A 23,638-nucleotide genomic window follows, 5' to 3' on the forward strand; every position below is an offset into this window, starting at 1 on the left:
AAATCATAAGATACAGCCAACAAGTGATAGTCATAAGATACCAAGAGGAGTGGGTAATAGGAAAGGTGAGAAGGATAATAGTAATACGTCAACATGGCTCTATTACAGTAGTTACACTGTATGAATATACAGCATGAATATTCACAGCCTTCCTATTTTGCCTTTGCAAACATGTACAGACAAAGTGCAAATGCAACGAAACCTTATTGCCCCATTGGATAGACAAACAAAGTATTGAGGAAAGGCCAAACTGAGTAGCATGATTCCTGTTTTCTCTGCACCAGCATGATTAACTATTAAAAATATTCTATGGCCTCCTTCTAAGTTGCTCAGCCTTGTCCCACTTCCCCTCTGAGAGAAATCACAAACTGGTTTGAGAATCTCTAGTTGAGTACATGATATATTTGATGTATTTGATTTTATTTACAACTTTGTGGTAGTTCTCATATGTCTCAACTTCCTCTAAGATAATAATTTATGAAGACTAAGTCATACCCTTCTCTGACTGGCTATACATTCATATTGGGAAGGTGAAAGAAATGTTTATATATTTAAATGCCAGTCAAGGGAATGTTTAAATATTTGTCATACAGTAGCTTGCTTGCTTGCTTGTTTTTAATTTTAATAATTTGCTCCATAGCATTGATTAAGAGAGGAAATGATAACTTTGTTATGTATTTTCATAGTATTTTATTTTGTGTGCTTTTATGTTTTTCTTTTCTTCAACAGGATGATAGCAAACAGGCACAATTTTTAGCTTTGGCTGTGGTCTACTTCATTTCTGTTTTAATGGTCTCCAAATATCGGGATATTCTTGAACCACAACGAGAAACTGCAAGGTCTGGAAGCCAGGCAGGTAGAAATATCAGGCAAGAAATAAATTCACCAACAAGTACAGGTACTGCTGTTTTTCAGTTAATGCTGAGGAACTGTTGGGACACTTGATGTTTAAATGTAGAAATTGAAGAATAAAGAATGCCTATTAACCTTTGAAAATATTTCTTGTTTTTCCACTTTTTTGACACAGAATGGTCTTAGGGACTAACTCTGAGTAAAGTTTTATTGGCAGCAGAACGAGACTTTCTTCCAAAGCATATAATTAATTGCAGGACAGAAGCTAATTACTTTTCCATTTTTTCCATAAAATCATTTTTTTTTTATGTTCATCATGTGATTTGAATTCAAATCATAAGTTATGTAATTCCATTACTTTGTGATACTTCAGTAGCTGATATTTTTACACCATAATAATACAAATAAATAAATAAAAATAAAACCTATATTTTGCTTGCACAAAATCCCAGATTTAATTTTTACTTTCTTCACTTATCAACATCTCTAAGAAGAAAGAATCCCTGTCAGGGCAAACTAGAGCAAATAATTTTACTTAGAGATGATATCATTTGAATATTAACAATAACACAACTGTTGACGCATTATGATACATGTACATTAGGAGATAGAGATAGATATGTTAATAAAATAAAAGTATACTGGTCTATTTTTACTTATAAGCATCTAGCTTGTAAAGACTCCCACTGTTTGAAAGGTAGTATTTGCCATTTGGCAGCTGACTTCCATTACTCCATGTTGCCAATGCAGGAATCTTTAGAAATTATCATTTAATCAATGAAAGGAAATAAAAATACATTTTGCGTAGATAAAAATGTAATTATCCACAAAATGGGGAAATTATTATATTTAGGCAGAACTGAAGTTTTTATAAACATTTGGAACATTTAGGTAAATTTTAAATACAGTACATGGCATGAAGACATCTATTATTTCTTAACAAAAATGGAAATTACATTTACTTATTGAACAATTACAAAGCTAGCAGAAATTTTGTTATTAGAAAATATGTCTAACTACAAGTCCTAACTTTGCTAGTAAGATACTTGTTTGGCAATTCTAGTATAATAGTGTATTTCTAGAAACTTGCTTTTAGTACTCTAATTGACTAGTTGATTCAGCTTTTATGAACATGATTTAGGTGCTGTTTGTTTCGAGGGAGCTGAATTGAAACCAGCTTTTACCCTGGGTCATACTGCAAAGTCATAAAACTTTCTTTTCTCTGATGTACATTCCTTTGGGAAGACAATATCTTAATATGCGTGTGAATTCTTACCTGTGAAACCTCTTTCCTCAGAAGCAGAAATGCTTTGGATGAGACTCTTTAAAGATTCTTTAATTGGAGTATTTTATTTATATTGTAAGCATTGGAAAGAGAGCCAAAATTGATGGCAAATCTTTCCTTTTATTTTGGCATCCCTCCATCCTTCTCATCTTTCTCCTTCTTTATAGACTTAATATTTTTGTAAATAGCTTTCTTGCACATGTCTTTTTCAGGATTGACTATTCGCAAATGGTGCAATAAGTATATTCTAATGAAGTGAAATACAGTGAGCATTCTAATATTAGTTTGGATCAGTTTCCATTTGTTTAAATGTAAACATAATTTAAAAAGAGAAATCTTATCAGGGTCCAGTTCCTGAAATGTTTAATCTTTTTCTTAAAACTACTTACTGTATATAATGAGGATAGCTATATATCTTTTACAATATAATTTTATGTATGTTTATCCATGTGTCTTTTTTCCAAGCATGTAGTAATAGAATTGATGCCAAAAGACATTTTTAAAGAATAGAGCAATTAAGCACGATGACTTTATTTCATATACCCCTGAAAAGTGGTTTGTTTAAGGCTACTGAATCTTTCAAGATTTCAGTATCATGACGGCAAATCTGTAGCAGTATATATGTTTTTTAAACTTAGATCTTGGGGTGTTATAAATACCTTATTGAGACATTATCATATTATATGACAAAATTGATTCATGAAAAGTCTAATACTAAAATAAGATAACATTACCATCAGTTCACCTAGTTAAAATAAATGTTTTGGACTTAAATTCTTGACAAATTTTGATAGGATTAAAAAAAATAAAATAAACACATTTGTGTGAGAATCATTTTAAATGTATATATACATTTATACATATACATATATATATATGATATATGATATACATACATATATATATGATATATGATATATATATATATCTTATATGTATATAATGATTTTGCAGTTATTTATTTTCAGACATATTTTAGTTATTAAACATCATGTTGTTTCTATTACATTGTGAACTATTTTTATTTTGGAATAAAATTTCTGATTTCCATCGTTTATACATTAGAGTACATGATATATTTCTTTCATTCAAATATGATTAAGTAATTAACTATTCCTGCATTAATTTTTTTGAAAATAATAAAATTATATTGGTTATTTTTTAGGGGATTTGCCTTAGAATTCAGCTATCATGTGGCTGTGCTACAGATAATGTATTTTTCTGTTTGTATTTTGTATTCCAACTGTTTCTGTCTTATTTATGTATACCTGTCTTTCCATAAATGTTTTTTCTTTGTATGTTGTATTATTTGCAAGTATCTTATTTTTCTAGATTTCTCCCCGATAAAATACTAGTGCCTTGTTTGCATGTTTCAATAACACTTCTGACATGGATCCTCAGTGGACCAAACTACCGGCAATAAGTAGCTGGCTCACAATTGACTCCATGATTTTCTTCACAGTTGTGGTTATACCATCTATCCCACACCCAAGTTTGAACCATGGATTCCTTGCCAAGTTAATACCTGAGCAGAGTTTTACCCACTCATTTTATAAAGGTAATTTTAACATAACCTCCTATTCTTTGCCATATTTATTTCATATTATATATTTCAATAACTTAATTATAATACAAAGTCTTAATCAAGAAGATGATTTTTGGGTTACATATAAATCATAGTTTTCTGGCAATGATACTATGAACATTCTCCATCTTGTTTATTAATAGTATTATACAAGGATTGCAATTTTTAAATTTTAACAGTATTAAAATTTAATACTGTAAAGAAATATACTACAGCCCTTTAAAAGAATACTGCTGTATAAGGAAGTTATACAGATCTATATTCCTGAAATAGTTTGTTGCATTTTGTAAATTCTTTGTTTCTTTTGATTTAGAAACTTGTCTTTTTCTATATAACTTCCAATTATTTTTACATTCAGTAGGCAGACAATATGATTGGAGATACCACTGAGAACAAAAAAATTGATATCACTTCTATGAGCAGTCACTTGTTCCCCTCTGTTTTATTCTATTATAGCAAAAAATGATGCACAACTTTTTTTCATTTTTCTTCCATACAGCATGACATTTCATTCCCAACTGATATACAATTCAGGGTTATATATAATTATACAAATTCTTATCTATCCTGTTTTTCTGTGCAATGTCTAATATTATCTGTACTTTAATAAGAATTGGATAGTTAGATAGATATTAAAATCCCATAAAGAAAGCCCCAAATGCTTAAGTTAAAGTCATACAAAGGAATAGTCATTTAGATCAGAAGATAGATGCCTTTGGCTTAGCGCAGTGAGAACATGTACTGCTGTGCAGCAAAATACCAAGTATATAAAAAGGCAGTCTAGTGAGTTTACAAAACCAAACGCTTTTAAAGCCACAATTTTCTAGCTGAAAACTATTTCAGATAAAAGCTATATTTTCCTGAAATATGTAAGAGTTATAAAATATGCACATGCTTCACATTTCCAACACTAAACAACTATATACATTACATAAAGAAATGTGATCTCTTATTACCAATGTCCAAAAACTAATCTCTCCAAAGCATATACATCCATCCTCTCCATTATCCCTCGTATACATATTCAGGCTACCTCAAGGTTGTATCACCAATTTTTCATTGGCTTTCCCAAATTCCTTACTAGTGCTCATCTATGTTGCCTATTTCTGTTCTGTCTAGCCATTCTTAGCACCTACCCTTCGGAACCTCCCTAACCTTATTAGTCCTTCAGTGTCTTCTGTTTATTTCCAAATTCTTGATAACATGTTGGTGCTCTCCTCAGTCCTTAAAATGTATGTGGCAGCAATTTTCCCACTGTGTTATGTTTTGTTTTCATTTTTATCCAGCTAGCAGAATGCCAAGTTTCAGTTGCCTTGTCTCTGTTGCCTTCTTTGAAAAAATAATTTTGGTCCATGTTTGTAGAAATAGGAGGTACTGTGGATAAGAAAAATGAAGAGTGAAAGACTAGCTGATAGTCATAGCACTGCTAGTTTTTAACTTAATTCATTTTTTTAAAAAAATATATAAATATTTGTTCTAAATGAACAGGGAGATGACTAGACTTTAGGATATTTTAGTTTTTCCAGATAACCTAAGAATGTAATCACATAATTAGAGATTAAACTATAACTAGTATTTATTATTGGAATAAATATAAACAATTGAGTTATGAGAAGAAGCTTTTCTGCATTTAGAATTAGTATTCCCTGTATGGTACCTTTGAGTATCCTTCTAGTCCTACATATATTTAAGAGGCATTTTTAGAAAACAAAACAAAATAAAATGAACTTGCAGCATACTGGTCTGGGCCCATTTGCCACTCCATGAAAGCAGTTACCTGAGGGGATAGTGAGCCTGAAAAACTTATTGATTTGTGTTGATCAGTGCTATCAAAACTGCAGCTAGAATACAAGAAATTATTCTTCAAGAAATCTGCAAGAAATTATTCATTCTTTAAAAAAGGCAATTTTCCATTTTCTTTAACTCTATATTATTATTACTACAGGTGATCCTTGCTCAATGACCCCTTGATCAGCAGCCATTTGAAGTTATGATGACACTGATTGAGTGATCCTCAAAGTTCCAACAATTGTAGCATCCCTGTGATCACATTATCACAATCTGGGCACTTGGCAATTGACTCACAGTTAGAAAATTTCAGCATCCTGGAGCCACATGATTGTAATTTGCGACCTTCATTGCTGACTTCCACAAAGCAAAGTTAATGGGGAAACCAGCAGGAGGTTAAAAATAGCAATCACATGATATTGTGCTTAACGACACCAATGTGTCAGGTGTGAAGAATCAGGACCATGTGTTAAGTTTTAGTTAAGCTGGTTTATTGCTTTGGCTATGCCAGGGGTGTCAAACTCGCGGTGTCATGTTGTCACGTAACATATCATGACCTTTTCTGCTTCACTAAAATGGGGGTGGGCGTGGACAGCATGTGACGCATCTGTGCCACGGGCCGCGAGCTTGACACCCCTGGCCTATGTAGAAGAATCTAGTCACCTAACCATCAGCACTAATTGGTGCTAGATAAGAGTTAATGGATTTCAAGAGGTGCTGGACTTTTTGTCTGGGAGCATAACAACTCCAGGATTCTTCTCTTCACTCCGTCCCCAGCTTCTGCCTTTCCTTCTCCTACACCAAAGCTTAATTATAGCTACTGGAAGTGGCAGAACTGCTGTTGCTAAGTGGTTCAGTCATGAAACATCGCATTTTACAACTGTGTTGTTTAGTGATGGAAATTTTCCTTGTTAACCGACAGCTACCTTGTACTATTATAGTAGAATACTGAAAAGGATTTCTATTATTAAATGTCATAGATGGCAATAAGAAATACTCTGGTAATAATAAGCAATACAATCCATTTCATAAAAAATTAATTAGCCATTTTATTAACCAATTATTTGGACAAAAATAACATCAATATAATTTATACCAGTGATTGGCAGCAGATAGACTATTTGCAACAGTAATTGGTAGCTATTGTCATCTTCCATGCAGTAATTCAGCAGAGTGATTACTCAGTGTTTTTGGATAATTTATATACTCTCAGTAATGTCAGTGTGGCTTCCTCTCTAATTCTGGAATAGAAATCTCTGCAGCATGGGTAATCTTTGTTTGAAAATAATACAGAAGATATGTCCCTGCTGATCTTTAAGGATTACTTAAATGATAGTCTGTGAATGTCTTCCAAATTTAGTACTGTATTCGGAAGAATATGGGAGACAATTATTGTTCATATCTTTTTTTCAATAGATACTTACAGAATGGATAGGTAGCCTTATTGGCAGAATTTTTTTAATGTGTGTGATTCTCCTTACAGGTCATTTCCGCTTTTAGCAATTAGCAGAACTATTGAAGAAACTAATCTCCCACAAATTGATATGAGTTAACTAATATAAGTTTATCAATTTTATACTTCATTTACAAATTGTTCAGCAGTATGAATGAATAATTGACAGCTGTGACTGAACACATCTAACTAACAAAAACAACCCAGTTAAAATTAGGGAAGGTTGATGGGTAATATCCTTTGTTTTGGAAGAAAAGAGGTGTGATTATGATTTGTGGTGTTTCACCACCTCTAAAATATGTATGTTACATTCTGTGTGTTCTCCAGGAAGAAGCAATAACTCAAAAGGCACATTTCCCCTTGTTAACTTCTTATAGCTTTATAGCTGAGACCATTCCAGGCTGGTAATAGCTACGCAGTAAATGTCTGTAACTTTAGAAAGTAATTTTTGCACTGTGATCTACAAGAGGCTGGATTTAAAGCTACAGAAAAAAAATTCAGTGGGTGCAGGCAATCCTATAATTATGTGTGATTTTTAATGAAGCACCTAATTTCTGATGAGTTATTTAAAATTGAGGAGGCAGACAAGATTTAATTAGGGCTGGAGAAACCATAGTTTTGTAGGTTTGAGGCATTCAAATCACTTTGGCTTCAATATTATTTTCTTTCCCAAATCTAAATCATGCTAAATTTTCAAAAGTATAACTTTCCATTAATTTCTAAACAATGGTTTGTGACTTGTTCAACTATTATCCAAAGTATTTTAATTTCTATAATTCTTAATCATCCATTTTGTATTTATTCATTTGAGAATTCATCTATTCACATTTTTTTCACTTCTGCAAGTAGAATTATATATCTTGTAATTTGATGCTGAACCCTGCTTCTTTTGCAGTGTCAGTTTCAGGTTTTCAGGACATTCCCTCCCTCTCTCCTCTCTTTGCTTTCAACCTGGTGTTTTGATACTATAGTACAGCCTAATGTGGATCACTGTCTATTCCATCAGATGCATTTTCAGTGCATCTAATAAACTAGATTGTGATTCACGAAAGCTCATGTTACATAGATATTAGTCTTCTAGGTGTAATAATATCCTTTGTTACTGTTTCAGAATATTCTTTTTTCAGAACAGTATTATGTGTATCTGTATGCATAATTGTATGCATTTGTCAGATTCAGAGGAGTGTGTCAAGATGTTTGGTAACTTACACATATATCTCGAGGCATTTTTCTTGCCAATACCAAAGCAATTTTTCAGGATTTTGGTTTTTGTTTTACTTCCAAGTACAGTATTGGAAAATGGAAAGAAGAGCGCTCTTCAGCTTCTGAGTGAAAAGGAGAATATAATAAATACGCAAACAAACAATGTTAACCTTGTATACTTCATTATAGGATTGATTCACCTGAGCTTTCTCTCTATTTTAGAAAATATTTTATTAATTTCAGCTACATTAAATATATTTTTTCTCTTTGCTTATAATAAATAAGACTATCTCTAAGAAATACAGTGGCACTTAAAAGTTTGTGGATCATTTTGAATTTTTAATATTTCTGCATAAATATAATCTAAAACATGATCTGTTTTCCACACAAGTTCTAAAACTAGATCAAGAATAACTAGTTAAACAAATGAATACAAATATTATACTTGTTAATCTATTGATTGAAGAACATTTTCCAAAGCTACATATTAGTATATGTTAAACAAAACTTGCTCAGGCATCTGAGCCTTTAAGTCTTAAGTCTACTGCATTTATCAGTTCCTGATGAGCTTCCCAAACTCCAAGCAAACATACAGCAAACATACTGCAGTACTCCGAACACCAGAAAAAGAAATGCAACATAGATATGCAACATAGTTATGCAACATAGATATTGACACAACTTTATCAAAAAGGGTGTGACCACTCAGCCTACTATAGCACAACCTATACAAGCTATAAAAAAAGAAAAGAGCACCCTACTTCAAAATCATCTCAGAAACAACCAACAGAGTAAACAACCATACCTCATCGCAGTTGCATGCTAAACAACTAAAGCCCTTGAAAAGATCTTATATAAACCAAAAGACTCAATAACCCAAAAAAGAAAAAAACCCAGAAGTTATAGATAACATACAGTCTTAAGGGCTGAAACAGCCACTATGTTGAACAGACAGGAAGAAAACTAACGAGCGCATCCATGAATACCAGCTAGCAGTCAGAAGACACAATGGAAACTCTTTAATTTCAAGACACGTGGACAGGCTTAACCATAGTTTCAGCCTGAAAACTATGAGCATCATATGCCAAGACAAATCCAAAAATTCTAGGATTTCCTGGAACCTTGCAGAAATCAGCCATCAAGGGACACATAGAGATAAACCACATTAATTCAAGAGAGACAATAAAAAAGCTAAGAAGGAAACAAAAAGACCAGAGCACATCTTCTCCAGCAGCTTCTATCCAGATAAACAGAGATTAATACTAGCCAAACAATCAAGCAGAAAACAATAATCAAGGAACTACCAAGGAGAAAACCACATACCACCAGCACTGGATATACACAGGGAGCAAACCTTACACTTACTTGCATTGTCTGCAGCAAATAACCAAGCTTACAGAGCATCAAGGATTCTACAGTTCAACCCCGGGCTATATATATTCATTTCTATTGTAGCTTGCCAAAGGCACACATTTTTCAGTGTGATATGCTCTTTTGCACATTTACACATTTCCCAAATCTCCAATTGTGTAACATTTACATGGCAACTAAACTTCCATTGCTATGTGGGAAAAGATTTATGATTATTATTAGCCCTTTTCTAGAAACTATGCTTTGAAATGTCTATTCAGAGCAATTTATTTATATTGAGATTACAGCCATATTTTTACATGTAATTTTTTATATATTTGTTTGTTTTAAGGTTTTATGAAGGGAGAAATTACAACATGGTAGAAGGGAAATGCTCCCTATACAGTAATTAATTGTGGAAATAGTATGGGTTGATGAATGCTTTTTAAAATAATTGCTACTCTCCAGTTCATTGCTTGGACAGTCTCTGCATCTGATCTACAGAAATCTATAGTTCCTGATTTTCAGATATTTGTTTCATGTCAGCATGTTATTTTTGCATGATTAAATGTTTCTCAATAATAACTAGGGTAATTATCATTTAAACCATGGACATCTGCTTCATGCTGCCCTTTTACATGCAGTATACCTTTTGGTTGTGTTAGTGGCCTTTCTTGCATGACTTTCATGTTTCTGTGATAGATAGAATAAAGAAATAGATAATAGAGTACATTTATAGCTGCAGTTCTAAGTTTACTTCTCAAGAAACCAAGAACTCCAGGCGTAGATTCTTAGCACTAGAATGCTGGAAAATAAATGATGGTATGATTTCATTCACTTTCCTGTTCAATTATCTTTTTTCCTCACATCATCTCCATCTTGTTTTGTTCCTTCTTTTTCTTTCTCTTTCCAGCAGAGCTAACTCTGTGCTTTGTCCCATTTCCTCCCTGTTTTTTCCATATACTTTTATGTTGTATTTGAAAGATTTGTGCTTGAGACACGGTTGATAAATGCAGTTTCTTTTGTTAAGGTGTTTATCATAAATTGCAAAGTCTTTATTTTGTGAGAATCTTATATAACTTTCATTAAAAATTAGGAAGTAAGCTGTAGATACATTTTAAATAGCAAACGTATAAAATTTTGAAATTACCAAGTAGTGGAAATTGTAGCTTTCATTTTTGGATTTTTCACATGAAGGTTATGTGCCAGTATTAAACAAATCTGGACCTCTTGATTCCTTAGCACCAGCTGTGTTCATCTGCTCACCTGTAATGTATTTAAAACTTTTATGAAACCAATCCCCTCCTTTTTTTTTAATGCTATAGTCCATGAAGGCAAATCTTTCAGGAGACATAATGTGTCTTGATCTCAAGAGAAATGCTTTTTGTTGCTATTTTTGTTCTATATGATAAAATAAATGCATAAAACAACAAGAACAAAAAGATGTTGATAGAGGCAATGGTGGGAGAAGCAATTTATTTTATTTATCTGTTCATGATTTTATTTTACCTTTGCACAGGATGGAAGTGAAGGGATTAGTATCACTGCAATACCTGTGGCTGCTCAAAGAAGGGAAATAACTTTTGGTCCATGTTGTCAGCATTTTAAGGTTCAAACTGCTTGTGAGTGGGGAGTGGAAACAGTAGTGGCCATGCTTTTAGTGATTGTACAGTATCTGTTTTACTTTATGATCACTAGACAGCAAACCTTTTCACTTTGTCCTCCTGTCAGAAAATCAAAGGGAAGCCAACTTCATAGAGCTCAGATAAAAGAGGGAATAGGAAACTGGAACAGTTTCTTTCTCTATAAATGGGGAGAAGAAGATCATAAATTTTAGCACTGTTAACTGTTTTATATTCAATTACTTCAAATAAAAGAAACATTGGCAGCAACCAAACAATGTTAGATTTCAAGCAACTGGACAAAATTTTACCAGAGCATGTAGTGACAGAGAAAAGAGAAGAAAAATACAATAGTATTGGGTGACAGGAAAGAGTAAAGCTGGAATAGAAGATTGAGCAATTAATAGTATTGAACTTGAGCAGTTGGGACTGTGAGGAAGAGCTCATTTAAAAAAAAAAAAAGAACGTATTTATTTATTTATTTGAAAGTTGCCTGGCTAACAGGCAACTCTGAGCAACTTAACCTTTTAAAACAATAAAAGTAAGAAGAAAAACAGATGTAAACTGGAGGGAAAAAACTCTCAATGCAACAAGAAAAAAATAATCAGAAACTCAACAACCACCCTAACTCCAGACTTGGAGCAAAGCCAGGTTTTACTTTTGGAATAGTATGAAAACCATATGGATCTCTGGGAGGATGCTCTTCCTGAGGGCAGGATTTCTGATAGAGAATGTCACCTCTTAAGTCTTGATAGATGACATTGTTTGAAGGGACCTGGAACATAACAACTCTGCTCTTACTGGGTGAGCAGAAACTATTGGAAATAGATGATTCTTCAAATAATCACAAGGGTTTATATATAATAACAAGCATACTGATTTGCTCTTAAAAGTGAGCTGGCAACCAGTGCAGCTTGTGAAACAGTGGTAACATATGGGCATATTGTGGTGCACCTATCACTCTTCAAGAGGTTCTGTTTTAGTGTTTCAACTGACACATTCTCTGAGTCTGAAAAGACAACTACCACTGATCAGGTAATCTTCTAGAGCAGTGATGGCTAACCTTTTTGCCGTTGTGTGCCAAAAGCGGGGGAACGCGGGGAGGGGGTGTCTGCACGCGTGCCCACACCCATAATTCAATGCCACCCACGCATGTGCATGCGATTCCCTCCCACGCAGCTCCCCCCGCTTTTGGCACGTGATGGCCCCGGTAAGCCCATTTTTCGCTCTTCCCAGGCTCCAGAGCCTTTCTAGGAGCCTGGGGAGGGCGAAAATGGCCTTCCTCAACCCCCCCTCTACCGGAGGCCCTCCAGAGGCCAGAAATGGCCTGTTTGCCAACTTCCAATGGGCCTGGAAGGCCCGAAAATCAGCTGGCAGAGTTGAGCTCGTGTGCCCACTGATACGGATCCACATGCCACTTGTGGCATGTGTGCCATAAGTTCGCCATCACGGTTCTAGAGAATAACCTATATGTGTGAATTTGCAGATGATTCCAGTTACAGGTAAGTACTGTATATACATGGGAGTAAGTTGAGAATTTACCTCAAAATTATCCAGATGGGCTTGTATACAGGTATATTCAGTTGATTTTTCCCTCAGCATTTTAAAAATACCCATGTTTCCTCTCTCTGGGCTTCAAGATCACCGCAGATGGGGACTGCAGCCAAGAAATTAAAAGACGCTTGCTCCTGAGGAGGAAAGCTATGGCAAATCTAGATAGCTTACTAAAAAGTAGAGACATCACCCTGCCAACAAAAGTGTGTATAGTCAAAGCTATATGTATGGTTGTGAAAGTTGGACCATAAGAAAGGCTGAGTGCCAAAGAATTGAGGCCTTTGAATTATGGTGCTGGAGAAGACTCCTGCAAGTCCCTTGGACTGCAAAGCAATCAAACCGGTCAGTCCTAGAGAAGATCAACCCTGACAGCTCTTTGGAAGGCCAAATCCTGAAGATAAAACTCAAATACTTTGGCCACCTAATGAGAAGTAAGGACTCACTGGAGAAGAGCCTAATGCTGGGAAAGATTGAGGGCAAAAGAAGAGGACGACAGAGAACAAGGGTAGCTGGATGGAGTCACTGAAGCAGTCGGCATGAACGTAAATGGACTCCAGAGGATGGTAGAGGACAGGAAGGCCTGGAGGAATGTTGTTAATGGGATCGCGATGGGTCAGACACGACTTCGCAACTATCAATAACATCCTTTCTTTCTCTCTTTCCCTCTCTCGTTACAAACACACACATATGTATGTATATATATATACACACACAAAAAAAAAATACAGAATAACAGAGTTGGAAGGGATCTTGGAGGTCTTCTAATCCAATCCCCTGCTTGAGTAGAAGACCCTATACCATTCTGCACAAAAGGCTGCCCAATCTCACCCACCAGTTCTGGAGGCAAACTCTTCCACTGATTGTTTTCACTGTCAGCAAATTTCTCCTTAATTCTAGGTTGATAAGCTATATATATAATTTTGCTATGCAATTTATTGCCACAAGTTGTACTAATTATTTCAGTTTGGAAATAATTTTAAAGCTTTTAAAGATGATTAGTTAAATTCATAATGGATGAATTAAACAGCTATAAATTGACTGTATGTATTTATTTAATTTGCATCTTAATAACAGACTCGGAGAACAAGAAAAAGGGTGCTATTGCATTTTTTCCTCCTCACAGGCATCTTTTGGCATGTGATATCTGTATGACAATAAAATACCTCAATAACTGGAGTCTATTCTTGTCCTGCCCTCAGGTGCTTTGAAGAATAGGTTGACTCACTCTTCTCTGTGACAGCCCCTCAAATACTGGAAGGCTACTATCATATTTCCTCTAGTCCATCTCCTCCAGTTTTTATGCATGGTATTAAGAAAATGATCTTTATAGTACTAAAATTCTCTTGTCTGCTTGATTATACCCTTCAATTGAGCGAAATGGTGCGTTATAGGATAACAATTTTTCAGCTTCTGCCCTTTGGAAGATCTTGCCTCAAGAGATAAGATCCAACCCATCTCTTATAGCCTTCAGGAAAAGTCTTAAAACATGGCTTTGCCAACAATCATGGGTCCTGAAGGAGAAGCTGTTGGCTGGTGCACTAACAGAAAAGGCACCCCACCTCTTCCCTCCAAATTATGTTTTTTGGCTTGTTTTAATTTTTGTAATTTTAATCCATTTTTATATTTATAATTATTGAATGTTTGTTTTATCTGGATGTAAGCTGCTCAGAGTTACCTGAACTGCGAGATGGGTGGCAAATAATTTTGATAAAACAATAAATACATTTTTGAATCAATGTTCCTTAATTTACAGAATTCATCTAAAATCCGGGACCCATGACTCTTGTGGGATTGAAATTTGGCAAAGTTGTGACCTCATCAGTATTGCCATGCTGCTGTAGTCAGCCAGCAGGAAGTCGGAAGTTGCTCTTGTTCCCACTGCTTTTTTGCCTGCCCGTGGTCCTTCTGTTTTAAGAATATCTCTGAAACGAATGATCAACGGATCATGGGTTGTTTAGCCCTTTAATAAAATAAACACATAAAATGATGAGAAATAATAAAATAGTTCTTCACAAAATACATAATTTTGCTATGCAATTTATTACTGGTTATTTCACTTTGGAAAGCTTTTAAGGGTGATTAGTTAAATTCATAATGGATGACATAAACAGCTATAAATTGAGTGTATGTATTTATTTAATTTGCGTCTTAATAACAGACTTGGAGAATAAGAAAAAGGGTTCTATTGCATTTTTTCCCTGTTCATGGGCTTCTTTTGGTATGTGATATCTGTATGACAACAGAATAACTCAACAACTGGACATTTAGTCTGGAAGGTCTTTTCTTAGGATATTTTAGATATAATAAATAATGAGATTGCTTGGTTATCTGTTATTTTAAGGTATTTATTTCTACTGAAATAAAACATTTATATGTGCGATATCGAGTTCTTTATTCTACAAATCCTATCATTAAGAGAATGTTATTAGTAAAAGAAATTTAGGTAAAAGTTCACAATGTTAACTTTCTAATCAATTCTGTAAATAGGAAAGAAACTATCTTTCATAAAAATCATGTTTTTACATGGTGTTTTCAGAAGTTGAAATTAACAAAAATAAAGTTTACAGTTTGATACAATTCCTAAGATTTATGAAAACTATTTATAAAATATCAAATATTTGAAAAATAGACCTTAAAAGGAAACTTAAGAAATTTAAGGTTTAGTAATTTTTGAGAAAAGAAATAAATATTGTATACAGAGGCCTAAATTCTGATTTAAGTCATATGGTAATAGATCTATTGTGCTCTTATTTCTATAAGAAATTGGAAATAAAAATGCTTAGCCTAAATAAGAGAAGGCTAAGGGAAGCCTTGATATCATCTTCTGCACATCATCTATTTCTATAAGATGTCAAAAAGAAGAGGGCGTGGATTTAGTTTTCATAACTCTGGGGGGTATTGACAAATACCAATGGAAATTTTACGTAGAGATATGTAAACTTGAAAGGAGAAATAATTTCCTGACTATGAGAGCTATGTAAGAGACTGCCTCTTTGAGTTCTAAGTGTTTTACCACTTGATGTTTTCAATCACAGATTGGACAGCTACCTATCTAGAGTAATCTGAAGGTTTTTGTTCTGCATAGGGGATTGAACTAGAAGACCCCAAGGTCACTTCTAACCCTACCCTTCAATTTTAATATATATATATATATATATATATATATATATATATATATATATATATATATATATATATATATATATATATATATATATATATATATATATATATTTTCTGAGGTTTTCGCGGGTGTTTGTATGTAGGTCTTTGATTATTCGGGTTTTCTCCCGCGTAAAATTGGAGGTTTCTTGGCAACGTTTCGACGAAGTCTCATTCGTCATCTTCAGGCTGGTGTTCTCGGCTTCGTGCTTCTAGGAGCAATGTGTGTGATCGCAGCTGTTTCTTCCTTTTAACTGCCAGTGGGGGTGTGAACTGATTGGGTGGGAGCTTGGCTGTGTTCTGATTGGGCGGAGGTGTGTTCTGATTGGTTGGGGGTTTGGCTGTGCTCTGATTGGATGGGGGATTGGCTGTGCTCTGATTGGCTGGGTGTGTGTTCTGTTTAGGTGGGGGCTTGGTTGTGCTCGGGTTAGTCTGAGTAGCAGGGGGATTTGAGCTGGTGAGCTATGTTGCTGTTGTTTGGCTTCGTGTTCGTGGCTGTGCCAACTCTTCATGGTGGGTGTCAGTCTGCTTCATGTATGGATTGGAAGGGTTTAAAGTGGCTAATGATGCAGCTGTGGTCTGGCTTCTGGTCCGTGGTCGTGTCTCATCATTAGTGTGGGTTTGAGTCTGCTTTCTGCGTGGATGTGTGGTGGTTGCATCCTGTGTGGCTCTCGTGAGTGTGGGTCTGGTGTCATTCTTTGTGTTAGGGACTCGTTTGTCAATAAGGGCGGGTTTCCAAATGGCTGGTAGGCGGGAGGTATCATCTCGTTTATTCATGCTGTGTGGACGTTTTTCTATCTCGATGGCTTCTCTGATTATTCTGTTGTTAAAGTGTTCAGTTTTGGCGATAGTTCTGGTCTTTTTAAAGTCAATATCATGTCCTGTGGCTTTGAGGTGTTGGACCAGGGAAGAAGTTGGTTCCTCTTTTGTGACTGAGTTCTTGTGTTCTTCAATGCGTGCACTTATTCTTCTGTTGGTTTGTCCGATGTATGTGGTGGGGCAGGCGGTGCATGGGATTTCATATACTCCTTTGATTTTCTAACTCAATTTTCCGCCCAATCAGAACACAGCCAAGCTCCCACCCAATCAGTTCACACCCCCACTGGCAGTTAAAAGGAAGAAACAGCTGCGATCACACACATTGCTCCTAGAAGCACGAAGCTGAGAACACCAGCCTGAAGATGACGAATGAGACTTCGTCGAAACATTGCCAAGAAACCTCCAATTTTACGCGGGAGAAAACCCGAATAACCAAAGACCTACATATATATATATATATAGTTGAATATAAAATGGGATGATTTAAATACAATAGAGTTTGCCCAGACATTTTATACTTTTGTACAGCAAATGTTTGCCTTACTATGTCAAATGTTTGCCAGAAGAATTTGTATAAGCAGAAGTAATATTATGTTTGAGAAAGATTTTTCTTCACCCTGCAGGTCATATGCATTAATTAAACGCATAGTTTGCATTTCTTTGTTAAATTTAATATGGGGTGCCCAGAATCTTTTTGAAATCAAAAAACAACTCAATTATCCCAGACCTCCATATATAAACTTTTAATTAAAATAAAATAATTTTCCTGTTTAAAATTAATTTCAGAGATAGGAACAAGAACAGCATTGTCTCAAGAAATCTACAGTTGATTACGAGAAATATAATACAACCTCCATGGCAGTTGAAGTATTGTTAGTAACTATACTAAATCATGTGCTCCATTTTAAATTACAAAAAGAAATATCTGTATTTTCATGCATCGTTGCTCCGACATTCTTTACTCTTGGGACATCTTCACTTCGATTGGATTTTACTGAGTGCTCATCAAACTTTTTCTCCCTCTGCAGCCTAGTTTTACCTCCTCCCTCTACTAAATTTACTATATACTACTAGATTTCTACTAAAAGGTGTACTGCATTCAAAATGTAGTTCTGAAAATTGGCATGATACAGAATGAACTAGGCACCTTAACTAGAATCTGATGATTTCCCATATTGAAAAAGTACCTGAGGAAGTAACTAGAATGCCCAAAATATGTAGAGAACTTGAGACATGGATGCAAATTTTTTGTCAAATTTGACACAGGCAATACACTTATGTCTTCAAAATTCAGGTTGGGTCATCTGCTGCCTTCTCTGTCATTGTCAAAGGTTGCTGGTGAGACATGCCTTTATTTGGGTAGGTCCTATGAAACAATATAGGAAACTAGCAGATTAGTCAACTGTCTTGTTATTTTTTTTTACATGTTTGCTGCTAAATGACTTGTTGAATAGATACAAAATTTTAAGAAGGTACTGCACTAGGACCTGGAAGACTTAGGTTTATAACTATCCTCAGCCATGCAACCTACTTCACAAGATTACTAAATGGGGGAAAAAACAATGGTGGAATCTTGTGTGCGTGGCCTTGGGCATTTCAAGGAAAGCCAAATATAAGCAAACAAACAAATATAGAAAAAATAATTTGTTTTTTTCTGCTATGTTACTTAGTTTTGGTAATTTTGATAGTACCAAGCAAGCATTTCTGAAGCATTATTTTTCTGATTTCGCATTGAAGCCTCGCAGCATAGGACTGGAAAATGTTTGTGTCGTGGCTGCTGTGAAATTCCAGAATAAGAATGTATTTCTAAGTGTTTCTCATGCATTTTGGAGGATTTTCCACCTATATTTTCCAGCCTTATTTTGTGTTGACATTTCTATTTAATGTTTGAGAACATAACACTACTAATTTACAGACTTGAATATTTCTCTACTTTTTCTGTTGTAGAAACTCCTGCTGTATTTCCAGACAATATCAAAGAAAAAGAAACTCCAACTCCAATTGAAGATATTCCATTGGAAAGCTCTATTCCTCACACTGATTCTGGAATTGAAGAGGAACAAATACCCAGTATTTTAAATGGGACAGATTTAGAAACAAGCCCTGGTCCAGATGCTATGAGCGAATTGCTATCTACTTTGTCATCTGAGGTGAAGAAATCTCAGGAAAGTTTAACGGAAAGTCCCAGTGAAATTCTGAAGCCTGCATCTTCAATATCAAGTATTAGCCAAAGCAAAGGTATTAATGTTAAAGAAATATTGAAAAGTCTGGTAGCAGCACCAGTTGAAATTCCAGAATGTGGGCCTGATCCAATTCCTTATCCTGATCCTGCACTGAAAAGAGAAGCTCAGCCTATTCTTCCAATGCAGTTTCACTCTTTTGACAGGTATGTAATACATTCAATCACCTGTCTGTCTGTCTGTCTTGTCTTGTCTCCCTGCCTGCTTGCCTATCTTATTCTTGATAGTTGAAAGTTGCTATGTTCATACATAAAACTAACATTTAACCATGGTTTGGTGAGTAAACCAGAAACATTGCAAATACTCAAATGACATTATTTCTGCCAGCAAGTTTAGTTCTCATTCTGCTTTACTGAGGTATCTTCCAAGAGAATGGTACATCAACATAGGTCTGGATGAAAAAGTCACTAGAAATGTTTGCAGCTAAAAATGGTGAATAGCACCTGGTAATGTGAACACAATTATTTTCATAGACGTTCACAATAATCATAGGTCATATAGCCCAAAGGACAGTTTATTTTATGTTATAGTTTACTTGGCTATATTTGTTAGTTTTAATTGAGTATTTGTATTTGCAAATGTTTATGTCCTATACATACAGTCTGAATTTCTCTACAATTCTGGTGATGAAAAGAAATAAGAAAATAATAAACTACGCAAACAGTTTGGCTGCATAAAAGGCAAAAGAAGGCAGATAGGGAACTGTAAAGGGATAGGCAGGGAACTGTAAAGAGAGTTAGGACACCATTAAGATTATAAACAGATACCAAATAATTGTACAGATGGTATTAGAAAAACCTAAACCCCAGTCAAAAAAACCTAAACCCAATGCTAAAGCTGAGGATATTAAGAAGGGTAAAAAAGGCTTCATAAAACATGTTTGAAGTAGAAGGGAGAAAAAATCAAAATGCACATATTCAGATGAAGAAGAGAAAATGCTATTGGGAACAAATACTCAAACATGATTTTGACTTAGTATTTTTTGAGAAGAGTGTTTCTATCTTCAATTGGGAAGAGCAAGGTAAAGATGCAGGAATGAGGTTTGAAATTAATTGGTAAAGGATACGCATTTACTGTGGATGAATTTAAAACTCCAAAGAAGAATCTGTAAGCATCTTGAAAACAATGTGATTACGAAAAATTAGAATGGATTTCTGAACAGACGTGATGCCTTTGTATCATACTGTATTCTTAAAAAGGTTTTAATTTCCTTAGTAAATTGTATTAATATTATTGGCAAACATTTGACAAAGTATTTCATAATATTTTGATTATCACTCGTAACTAAATGTAGGATTGATGACAATTCTGTTGGTTTCACAGTTGACTTGATCAGCACATTCAAAAATGTTCTTCAATGAGTCCTCATACAAACACGAAGTTTTAAGGAGGTTGTCACAGATTCTGATCAAGAAGACATATTCTAATTGAATGTTTCCTAACAGTAAGGAAATAATAGAAACAGTTTGACAGGAACTAATTAGAGAAGCGATGGGCTTGCCTTTACCCAATGTGTTGAATTAGCACTTGGAGTCATCAATTAGGGATGCTTTAACTTGGATTAATCAAGGGGTCGAGGTAGTTTTAAATGGGTCCTCTAATTTTGTTATTCTGATTTATGTTTCACTATTGTTAGAGTGCAGGAGAGATAGTTTTTTGTGGGTTATATGCTTTTGTTTGTGGGGTATGTACTTGTATGTGCCTTTTTGTGCATATTATGAATGTTTTCGGGTTTTTTATTTGTGCATTACAGGTGCATAGGTTTATAAGAATACAGTCTCGGTGGGAAGATATTTCTGGGATAAAAACTTTGGGGAAAAGTTCAGTAAATTGTGCAATATTTCCAATTTTTTTATCCAATTCTAACATATGTTTCAAATTACATTTGTTTCTAAACTCATGTAGTAATACTTCAAATGTTAGAAAAGGTTGTAATCAGTAGGTATAGGCTATTTAAATATAAAAAAATCAGATGAAACTTTAAAAAAATCTGTTAAGTATTAATGCTCTTAGAAAATGTTTGTTTTACTATATTAGCAAATCCCTTATTTTCAGTTTTCAGTTTTAGTTCTAATCCTATGTGTAGAACATAATTTAAAGCTACAGTATATTACTATTATGAGAATAAGCCATACTGAGCCTTTTTTGTATGGCTTTGCAAACAATAAGACATCAAAACTTCAACAAATCAAGATGAATTTTTGGTGATAAATACTGTACAATACTGTACAATAAACATGATATGTCAGATTTTATGTAACAGGAAACTGTAGCTTATTTGTGGCAGAAGACAGATTCTTTCAATCCCTTCCTGAAACTCAAAGGAGAAAACAGACGTAGTGTAAGCACTACCATATATGGGTTGCAAAACTGGATAGTCACTTGATGATAGCAAAGAAATATGAAATCCTAACTCTTTACTGCCATTTAATTCAGATTTTTAGGTGCAGATACAGTAGTTGTAAGTAGCAGAAGTCAAAGAGTTGCTGCAATACTTTCTTAGAATGCGACATAAGAGTTTTAAATCTGAATAGGTCCAAGATTGTAATGTATATTATTCTAAATTAGTTGAATAGAATAAAAATTGTATTTTGCATAGCTATGAATTTAACCTGTGAACTGTCAGTGTATGCTTGTGTAATTCTTTGTACTATTGCCATATTTATTCAAAATATTTCTATTACCATTCTAAAAGATAAATATCTGTAGGGTTCTGCTTCTTATAAATACCTATTTATTCTAATGGATGTTATTTTTCATAAATGTTTTTATAAGATTTTCTAAAGTAGCTAAAGATTATTAAAGATTTCCTGGGGAATCTTAAAATCCATTAAAAAAACATTTAATTGCCCAGGTTCACATAGCAAGTAAATACTTATTATGTATTTATTCATTACAAATAAAACAAAGAATGAGTGATATAATTCTACAAAAATTGTTTTCTAAAACATATTAAAATTCTTTTAAAAACACATAGAATTGCAAATGAAATGTAAAAAACACTATATATCTATATCTATATAGTGTGTGTAATATATATATATATATATATATATATATATATATATATATATATATACTCATGAAATAGATCTTCTCTGTTAATGTATTCAGCAGTTCAAGTACTATCGAATGTAAATGATGAGGTGATATTGATGAAAGGAGGGATTGAGGTCTCGGGGGGCGCTGATGACGGATTGAACAGAAGCGCCCTTGCACTGCACGTAACTCAAGTCTGTCGTCTTCACTACTCAAAGCCATAATGGAAGGTGGCAGTCTGAAATGAGTTGCCACGGCAAAGAGTATTATTTTTGAAATGCTTTCACACAAATCACTAGGCCCTGCATACAACTTAGTTTCATGCTTTAATGTCATCAGGAGGCACAAATTGGTGTGTCTAATTGTTTGCCACCTGCCAGCAAAATGAGCTGCCAGCTAGCCAGACGGGTTTGATTGTCCGTCAGCTTTTCAATAGATTGAGAGTGACAACATCAAAAATTTCACTTCAAACTCTGAAGCTTTGAGCAGCTTTTCAGAGACCTCTTCCCCACAAGTGCTTCTGGACAACTGCATTTTTCAATCAGTTTCAATATATCCCTGCCTTCTGTCTCATCTGTCTTCTAAGGTGTAGCTGTAATTACATCATAAACTATATAAACAGATTTCTTTGGCCCTAGACTCTTGATTCAAAGTTATGATTCCAATATCACGTGGAAAAAAATATGTAGTGGTATTTGCAACAGCACAAGCAACTGATTATTTGCTAGTGGCTATGATAATTTTAGAGTGAAAGTGACACATTTTTATTTATATTTTTTTTGTATGAGTTAGATATTTTGCTGTATACGGAAATACATGCAAAGACATTCATAGATTAAATATTTTATCTTCATTTTTTAAAAGCAGTTCTTATTTATAAATTTATCTTTAGTACATTAATACATTGACTATAAAACTGTGAGATTTAAAATCTTCATTACATAGCAAGAATTTTAGTAAATTGTTTAATATCAGCTATCCTAAAAAAAGGAGAACTGCAAGGCCTACAGATATAAAAGCAAGCTAAATTCCCAAAATAAAAGCATAAACACCACATTTTGTTTTTAAACTTATCCTTTCTCCCTGCTCCTAACCATCTTTTAAAACTCTCCTGAATTTAGTAAAATAGATTGGTCTGTCCAAAGAAACAATCAGGAAAAAAAATTGGTCTGTAGTTTCTTTTAGGTAACTGTTGCCTAAAATCTCAAATTCCAGGATATTTTTAGCAGAACAGAAGATGCAGAAGCTGTCCATGGTGAATATATTAGCTTTAAGATGAAATAAATGTTAGGACAGGGTTTTTTTGTTTGTTTTTTGTTGTTTTTTGTTTTAGTATTTAAATTCTATAATTTGATATTTGTTTATTGAAATGTGCATTCCCATTTTAAACCAGAGCTTGATATTCTGTAAATCTCATGCTATTAACATTGTTTTAAATTACAAGCATTGAGGATATTCTAGTTAAATGACATTGTTATTCTGCTTTAGTTTCACTTACTATTTGCATGTGACCCATTCATGGTCTTTTCTACTATCAGCTATTGACCTTCTCTTTGCTGTTAACTGTGCCTTTCTACTTCATGGTACCAATAATATAACTTTATTTCTTTGTGCTCCATTGGGTGATGTCCATGTATAATAGGCACCATTTTGTTTATTTGAAGTGTTAGCAATGAAAAAATCATT

At 34.2% G+C, this 23,638-nt stretch overlaps 1 protein-coding gene and 1 long non-coding RNA gene across 5 annotated transcripts in view; one reads left to right on the forward strand and one right to left on the reverse strand.

Annotated features, from left to right (window-relative positions):
• NBEA (neurobeachin) overlaps window positions 1–23,638 on the forward strand; it is a 365,883-nt gene that overhangs the window by 100,724 nt on the left and 241,521 nt on the right. For 3 of the 4 annotated variants that reach the window (XM_087894770.1, XM_087894771.1, XM_087894772.1), the window contains exons 28-30: window positions 730–898; window positions 3,600–3,695; window positions 18,621–19,059. In XM_087894770.1, the coding sequence (XP_087750896.1) occupies window positions 730–898; window positions 3,600–3,695; window positions 18,621–19,059 (704 nt within the window). The remainder of the gene's footprint in view (window positions 1–729; window positions 899–3,599; window positions 3,696–18,620; window positions 19,060–23,638) is intronic. The other variant, XM_087894773.1, reaches the window with a different exon arrangement.
• Window positions 4,148–11,319, reverse strand: LOC148113307 (uncharacterized). Its single transcript, XR_015734397.1, has 4 exons — window positions 11,224–11,319; window positions 10,667–10,782; window positions 8,173–8,288; window positions 4,148–5,096 (listed from the first exon to the last, which is right to left on the reverse strand). It is a non-coding gene; the product is annotated as an uncharacterized LOC148113307 (long non-coding RNA).

The sequence above is a fragment of the Pantherophis guttatus genome, chromosome 5 (genome assembly GCF_059756535.1).
Source record: "Pantherophis guttatus breed Tessera chromosome 5, ASM5975653v1, whole genome shotgun sequence".
Lineage (NCBI taxonomy): Eukaryota > Metazoa > Chordata > Lepidosauria > Squamata > Colubridae > Pantherophis > Pantherophis guttatus.